Source organism: Glycine max, chromosome 9 (genome assembly GCF_000004515.6).
Source record: "Glycine max cultivar Williams 82 chromosome 9, Glycine_max_v4.0, whole genome shotgun sequence".
NCBI classification, from domain to species: Eukaryota; Viridiplantae; Streptophyta; class Magnoliopsida; order Fabales; family Fabaceae; genus Glycine; species Glycine max.
Genome location: NC_038245.2, coordinates 21,378,261 through 21,386,802, shown reverse-complemented (window position 1 = coordinate 21,386,802; position 8,542 = coordinate 21,378,261). Strand labels below are relative to the sequence as shown.

At 37.0% G+C, this 8,542-nt stretch overlaps 1 protein-coding gene across 1 annotated transcript; it reads right to left on the bottom strand.

The window, feature by feature from the left end:
* Positions 1-419: 419 nt before the first annotated feature.
* Positions 420-2,042, bottom strand: LOC100781445 (18 kDa seed maturation protein). The gene is made up of 2 exons (XM_003533874.4): positions 1,876-2,042; positions 420-1,216 (listed from the first exon to the last, which is right to left on the bottom strand). The coding sequence occupies exons 1-2, from the start codon at positions 1,981-1,983 to the stop codon at positions 656-658; spliced, it is 669 nt and encodes a 222-aa protein (XP_003533922.1). The 5' UTR covers positions 1,984-2,042; the 3' UTR covers positions 420-655.
* Positions 2,043-8,542: the final 6,500 nt, after the last annotated feature.

Here is an 8,542-nt window from a genome sequence, read left to right as displayed (position 1 = left end):
ATTCATAATAATAAAATGTACATTTTAAAATTATATAATATATTAAGCAATGGACTATTATAAAGTTATAAGATGAAAATTGGCGAGGCCTAAATCTTGTTGAAAGAGCATGACCAAAATATCAACAAATCCTTAGAAGGATTAGTTAATGTGTATAAAGAGAAGCTTGCTTTGTGTGGCACTTTTTTTTCTTCCAAAACTGTTCACACTTGTCAAGCATCAAAATTCGAACTGCATTTCTCACCATCTTTTTGTTTTCTAACTCCAAAATGTATTCTTTGCTTCCAACATATATATATATATATATATATATATATATATATATATATATATATATATATATATATATATATATATAAAATAAAATCCCAAAAAATCCAAAGTAAAATAAAATCCCAAAAAATCCAAAGCACCATTAGTTCACTACTAAACTTTTATTTATTATTGAAATAAACAGATATAGCAACTTCACGGAACGAAATGTTCCCTTATACAATACAACATTGGTCCCATAATTAAGAAAATTAAGAAATATAAGAGACAATACAAGTACACAAGATATGTCACATAGTAATGCAAAGACCCTAAACTAAATATCCAACAGAACATAAATTAAAAAAAACCAAATGAACATTCAAACTTCAGTAATTATTATTCAATTGAAAGTAGGCCCAGGCCCACTTGAAGGAGCACTGCCACCTGCAACAAGGGTATTTTGGGCCGTTACATCTTCAGTGAGTCCTCCTTGCCTGGGTCCATGCTCATGGCCCTGGTTAGCCCCCATTTGTCCATAGTCACCAGTGGGGTAGGTGGCAGTCTCAGGCCCAGGCCCAGGCCCAGTTCTTATGGGTATAGCATTGTCATGCCCAGGCCTTGTGGTATATGTGGCAGTCCCAGGCCCAGTGCTGGTGGGTATAGCATTGTCATGCCCAAGCCCACTAGTGGTGTACGTGGCAGTCTCAGTCCCAGGCCCAGTGTTAGAGTACATAGCATTGTCAGTCCCGGGCCCACTGGTGATGTGTGTGGCAGTCTCGATTCTAGGCCCGGCGGTGTCGTGGTTGCCCTTTGCCATGTGCTCAGCCATGGCGTATTGTTTTGCAGCGGCGTAGTACTTACGGGCCTGCTGCTTCTCCATCTCAGCCTGGTTGATCTTCTCTTCTTTCCTCTTGGTAGCCATATCCATTTGAGTTTGATCTTCTGCATTCATCTTCTCATTCTGTTCAGGCCCAATTATAAACTTAGGAGAAGCCCAATAACAAAATGGCCCAATTTATTGGGCATATATATATATATATAGGCATTCAAATTTGATCTAGAACAATCATTAGAAATGCTTAATAGTTCGAAAAGAATATGCATGACGGTATGAATAAAAAAGAATATGCATGATTGTCTTTTTGGGCTAATCATCTATAAAATAATGTTTAATCATGTCTATTAGAAAAAAAAATTGCATCCATGATTGCTCCGTTTGATAAAAAAATTCAATAGTTCTTACATTCACAAAGTTTAGAGATTTATATGATCATCTAATTATAAGTATAACATGATAAGTTTGTTCCCAACCATCATAATTTCACATTTTTGATTGATTTAGAATGTAACAACACTCACAAAATAAACTCAAAAAACAATATTTTATATGATTAATGTTTTATTTTGTGAACGACACATACATGTGTACGATAATATTAATTACATAGTGTGCTATTATTCCACAACAATAATAACAATGAATCAAGCAATACCAACATAGAACAAAGAAAAGATGGTTTGGATATCATGAAAAATGAATCTTAAGTAATGCCAACATAGAACATTCATTATTTACTTATTATTATTCCCAGAAAGAAAAATGAGGCAAAAAAAAACAACCTTCTCTTGGATAGTGGCCTTGGTTTTCTCCAAGCCAGACTTGGCAGAGGCGCCAATGTTGGCTGCGGTTTCCTTAAAGGTCTCTATGGCTTTCTTTGCTGCCTGCATTTTTCTTTTTTTCACAATAAACAAACTCTTCAAATTTTCTGTTTCAATAATTTCAATGGTCAGAGGAAAGGAAACGGTCTTTCGTTATATATAGATTAAAGTGTCCCTTTTGAAATCTTACACGTGTCCAACATTGCACACGTGGCATGGTTCTAAAGGCAGTGCAGCTTATCGTGGGACACGTAACTGCCACGCTCGAGGGAGTAACGGCCTTGTAGGAAGTTACTATTGATTTGCGAGAATTGCTATACGCACCATTCATTTTACTGGTATACCAGTATAACATATGTAATTTCCATATTACCCTTCTCTAATTGGTTTACGGATTCATAATTCGTAAGTCAATTACAGATCAGCCCAACCCATATATGGTCCATACGATTTTTTTAATTTTTTTTTCAAAACTATGTTTCACAAATTAATTTAAAGTTAATAGTTCAAGTAGGAATCAAACCCGCGACTTTCGAGTTATTAGCACAACGCTCTAACTAACCGAACTAATAGGTCAATTATGTTATAAAATAATTAGTGTCGATATATATAAGACTAAAACTTTTAATGTATATTTAATGCACATGTAAATTTACATAATCAATTTTGTGATAGTTAATTTTGATCTAATAAACAAATTAATTATTAGATCAAAATTAACTGTCACAAAATTTATTATGTGTATTTACATGTGCATTAAATATACATTAGAAATTTTAGTGTTATATATATCGATATTAATTATTTTATAATATAATTGGTTTATTAGCTCAGTTGGTAATCCATAATCCAATTATGGAATGACATTATGGGAATTACATATGTTGTGCTGGGTGTACTAGCAAAACAAATGGTGCGCGTAACAATTCCCTTCATTTGATTGATGAAGGCCATGCCCATCACGGTTCCTCTAAATTTTGTATGACTTTTTTTTTAAAGAAGATAAAGATACTTCGATAATAAAGCCAAGAACACCAAACTTAGCCAAGTAAAATAGATTTAAAATAATAAATATAAATCTTTTTTTTTTCTGGCCATGATATGTCCACCGAAAGTGACGATTAATCTTCATTGGAGACACTATGTGCACACAATCTTCCTAACAAGATTTCATTCATATCTAATGGTCGATCAGAATTTGAACCATGGACCAATTGGGACATATAAATATAATTTATAAATAAACAATATATTAATTAATAGAGTTTAATGTTTATGTATTTGCACTATCATCCAATCACAATTCACAAATCAACATATTTTCCCTTTAATTAAGAGAAAATTTTGATTTCTCGTAGAAGTTTCTCTCTTGAGTTTGGTGATAAAAATGATGTGAGTTGTGACACAACCAATAACAACATTCGTGCGGTGGGGGTGGATCCTATGTGCAGCTGACTAAAACGTCATCCACTTGAAACTTGGGAAGACGGATGCTAGTGGGAGTGTTGGTGGTGGTGTTGTTGTTACTTTTGGTGGCAGGTTGGTGTTGGGGTTAAGAAAGGGTAAAGGTATTCAGTCGGTGGTGATGATTGTGCGGTGGTGAAGGTTGTAGGGTTCACAACAATGATGGTGCCCAGGTGTTAGGAGGAGGGGTGCCACGTGGTGCAGCTGAACATAAAGGACTACTACTAGAGGCATAAGGAAGTGGTAGATTTGAGTGAAGGAGAGATGGTGGTTTCCGTAGAAGAAGTGGAGAGTGGTAGAGTGGCAAGAAGCAAGAAGGTGGAGATAGACCAGTGGAGATAGACCACCAAGTTAAAGCTTATGAGAGTGATGAAGGCCTGGTCGGGAAAGGGGTGGTGGCCTAGTCGAGGAGAAGCTTGTTCTTCAAGGGTGTGAGTTTTGTCTTGGGAAGAAAAGAGATCGAGGTGAAAGATGAAGGCAGGGGGTGATAAGGGAGAAGTAGATAATCAAGTATTGGACGACTCAATACCAAAAATTCCTTTTTTTACGACGCACATTCTACGACAATCACAAAAAATATATCTTAATAAAGGCGATGGTAATTTTGTAAATATGAGGTTTCTTTAATAAAACCGTCTTAGAAACTGTTTTGTGAAAATTGTCTTAAAAGGTTGTCACATACGATTTTGTAAAAACCATCTCTGAAGTGAGTGTGTTTTTATAATGTCTCACCCTTTACTCTCTCGCTTATTCACGTTTCTTCACTCTCCCTCTCACTTCTTTGACTCCCTCTACCTCTACAGTTTAGCCTTCGTCCCTTTCCCCACTCCACCCTCCTCCACTCGCCGCCTCCCTCCACCCTGTTGGTCCTTCGATGAAACCTTCACCCTCATTAATGCCTACCACAACAAGTGGTACTCCCTCAACTGTGGCAACCTCAAGGACACCCACTGGTAAGAGGTCACCGACTCCATCTCCACCTGCTGCCCCGATGTTAGTCGATGAATACGACTAACTTTTGTGTATAAAACTTGTGTAAATTGTATCAAACTCCTTCAATTTATGGTTATTTTGTAGTGTTGTAATTAATTTTTGTAAAAGATAGGTAATAAATACTTAGTATTCACATTTTGTGTGTTTAATAATCATTTCCTCTCAATTTTAGGTTAATTAGGCAAGTTTGTGAAGTGCTGATCTTCATCCTCTCGCTAAGCCAATCTTTTGGCTTAACGAGCCATCCGCTGAGCGCAACACTCCTCAGTTGAGCGCGAGGAAGAATTTGGAAGAAGGATGAGTTGTGCATGCGCACTGAGCGAAGGGTCATCCCTCTAAGCGCACTGCTTCAGTCCATCCGTTGAGCGAGAAAAGCATGCGCTAAGCCGAAATCCACTAATGCACGCTGAGCGGTCCATAGTGGCGCTAAGCGTGCTAGCACAAACAAAGCCACCTATTTAAGCCTGAAATAAGATTTTGGAGAGGATTTTGGCCATTTTCTCGAAGAGCTTCTGCATGTGAGAGATTCTAGAGATAGAAAGGTCTGAATCCAAAGAGTTTTGAGAGATTTTGTTGTGCGAAGACCTGCAGAGAACGAAGCTTGAAGAGGAAGTTGTCCTGAAAGCTTGAGATGAGTCTGTGAGTGATTGTGAAGTTCTAGAGGTGGAGGAGACATCCTCACCGCTTGTATTTCTTCAATTCTTCATTTTTCTCTTCTCTTTATTGTAAAGGAAGCTTTCTAGATATGGAGAGCTAAATCCTTTGTTGGTTCTTCCTTGTAGGTACTTGATGTAAATACCTGTATAATGTATATCTATTTAATGATGTTTTATGTGTTCTCTGTGCTATCAGTACGTCATTTCAGTGTGCTTTTACCTTGATAACGTAGATGCATGCTTTGTTAGGATCATTCAACAGTGGAAACTTGTCTGATTCTTAGAACTTGATAGGACAGGGCTAGTTTATCAAATTATCACGAGGGATCGGGGTACGGTAACCTAGTTGTTTGTATGTTTGTCTTAATGCGGTTCTGATCGAGTTTAGTCCAACAAGAGGAATCTGAGGATGATGCTTGATCGGGATTAGGCTAGACTATCATGAGGAATCGAGGTTTAGCATTTCAGGAGACACCATAGAACACATGAGCATTGTTAGGTAGACCAACGTGTTGTCTACTCGTCTTTACGCATCATTACTCACGTGATTTTCCTTTTAATAGTTAGTTTACATACTTGTTCATAGTCAACACATCTCTTTTCATACTAGACACCTATTTACTGAATATAGCTTTACCAAGTAACACAAGCTCCCCGATAGTTCGATACTCGGTTCTTACCGTTTTATACTACTTGCGCGATCCAGTGCACTTGCCGCGATTGAACAAGTTTTTAACGCCGTTGCCGGGGAACTTCTTTCTATTTGGAAAGTTAGTTCAGTCCTAGGTGTCTATTGTTTATTCTTTGATAAACTGTGAATATTTACTTTCAATACATATTTGTTTTCCTCTTGAACTGGATAACCGCTGTTTTTGTTAGTGTTTTGTATGTATAGAATCTCCTACAGGTAGCCTAGTTATTATGAAGAAATACAATCTCCTACCGCTGTATCATGAAGATTGTTATCTCTATTCCATTAATAAATTGTGATTTTGCTGGAGGAGAACATTACCAGGACAATTTTTATTTCTATTCTATAAATAAATCCTATTGGAGACAGGAGTCGACCATGTACAATTATCATGAGAAAGGAAGAGCTCCTGATCTTGAAAGTGTATTGGAAGACTTCATGACATATCAAGCTAGCTCTAAAGATTATCAATGGGAGTCAGAATGGAAACCTTATTATCACAACGAAGCAGAAGGATGGTCTAATCTGGATGACCTGTTAATGCAATTCAAAGATACAATAGATTCAATGCAACATGCATTTAAAAGAGCTGAGACTCAGATTGGTAAGTTGGTGGGTGACATGACTAAACTTATGGTTAGAAGAGAAGAAGAGTATGCAGAGATTGAAACACATCAAGAAAGCATTTTTCAAGTTAACATAATCCATCATCAATTGATCACCAAAGAAGAAAAGGATGAAGTCTCCATTATTTCAGAATATCCCTGCATGGCAACTACTGGCTATGTTGTAGGCAAAGATAAAGGTCGATTGGAACTTAGTGTAGAGGATCAGAAAATCTCCTTTGACCTTTTTGAAGCAATGAAACACCCAAATATAGGTGATGCCTGTTTTGAAGAAGAAGAGGTGGAGCAGGAGATAGCATTATCAGCTTCAACCATGGTGCTACAGTTCCCTTTGTAAAAAGAACCTAATTATGTGACAGACTGCCTAGTTTGTGATGAAGAGCTTGATGATCCAAAAGACAACTCTGTTGGTCATGTGGTTCTTGAAGAATTATAAAAAACTAGACCAACATAAAAGCCCAAAGCAGAATTGAAGACCCTTCCAGCGCATTTAAAGTATGTATTCTTGGAGGATAATGAGACTAAACCCGTTATAATTAGCAGCTCTTTGCAAAAGGAAGAAGAGGATCAACTAGTGCAGATTCTAAAACGTCGAAAAGCTGCTATTGGTTGGCACATCTCTGATTTAAAAGGAATCAGTCCATCATATTGTATGCACAACATCAATTTGGAAGCTGATTACAAGCCCATGAGACAACCTCAGAGAAGATTGAATCCTATAATGAAAGAAGAAGTAAGAAAAGAAGTGCTCAAGTTGCTAGAGGCAGGACGCTTAGTGGGTGGATTTCGTGAAGGTCTTGTCTTACACCTTTGAGAAAATTGATAAGGTAGGTTTGTATGATTGAGATTTTTTTTAAACTTTAGTTATTTATCAAGTGCTTGTGTTACCTCTAACTTGAAATGGAAATGCATTTGAGAATGCCATATTATGGATATGTGGTTTGAAGTTCATCAATGTAGAATTAAAGATTATGTTTGATTGATCATTGATGTTGTGATAGTGTTGTCGAAACTCATGATGCATTGTTGGATTGATAAAATCCTGGGCAAGGTTAAAAGGAATTGAGCCTGCATTTTTTGAAATGTATTATTCTATGCTTCTTATTCTTTTTTTCTTTAAATTTCCCTTTGTATTAGATTGGTCAAGGAACTTATAGTAATGTATACAAAGCTAAAGACACATTGATGGGTAAGATTGTTGCACTGAAGAAGGTTTAGTTACATCTAGAATGTCCTTGAGTTTGTACCTGGTGTTTGATTACATGGTACATGATTTAGCTGGACTTGCTTCAAGCCCTAAGATCAAGTTTACAGAGCCTCAGCTTAGGGCAGGTTTGCCTTAATAATCTAAGAAATAAAATATATGGACCCTTTGGTTTATTTTTAATTGGTTGTATTTGATGTCTTCAAATACTATGTGTCTCCTACTGCAAGTTAAATGTTACATGCATCAACTGCTATTAGGACTTGAGCACTATCATAGTGTGGTATTTCAACAAATACTCTATTTTGAAATGTTCAAAAAGAAGTTATATCTCCTAATGGAACAATATGCTTTCTAGATATGCATGTATGAACCATTTAATTATTGCATTGCAACTCCTCCCTCCTCCCCCAACCCTTTCTTCTCATGGGGTAGACCTATGTAAGTTTATTCCACAAAGAGGTCTTAGGCAAGGAGATCCACTAGCACCCCTATTGTTCAATATTGTTGCGGAAGCTTTAAACGGACTGATGAGAGAAGCAGTGGATAAGAAGCTATTTAGTGGATTCCTAGTGGGGAAAAGTAGTGTGGCAGTCAACATCCTACAATATGCTGATGACACTATATTTTTTGGTGAGGCTATAATGCAAAATGTGAAGGCAATCAAAACCATTATGAGGAGTTTTAAACTTGCATCAGGCCTCAAAATCAATTTTTGTGAAAAGTTGTTTTGGGACAGTTGGGAAATCGGATCAATGGAGGAAGGAGGCTGCTGAGTATTTGAATTGTAGCATGTTGTCCATGTTGTTCACGTATTTGGGCATTTCTATTGGGGCAAACCCAAGGTGTAGCGAGTTGTGGGATCCTATCATTAGCAAGTGTGAGAGAAAGTTAGCAAGATGGAAACAAAGACACATCTTTTGGGGGGAGAGTGACCCTTATACAGTCAGTCTTAACATCTATCCCCATTTATTTTTTCTCATTTTTCAGGGTA

What these genes read in the sequence shown, in the direction of transcription:
- LOC100781445 (XM_003533874.4), bottom strand. Translation starts at nt 1,983, where the DNA reads ATGCAGGCAGCAAAGAAAGCCATAGAGACCTTTAAGGAAACCGCAGCC. An exon ending in AGGCCACTATCCAAGAGAAG is followed by an intron (nt 1,217 to 1,875) that starts GTTGTTTTTTTT and finishes GGGCCTGAACAG; the next exon opens with AATGAGAAGATGAATGCAGA.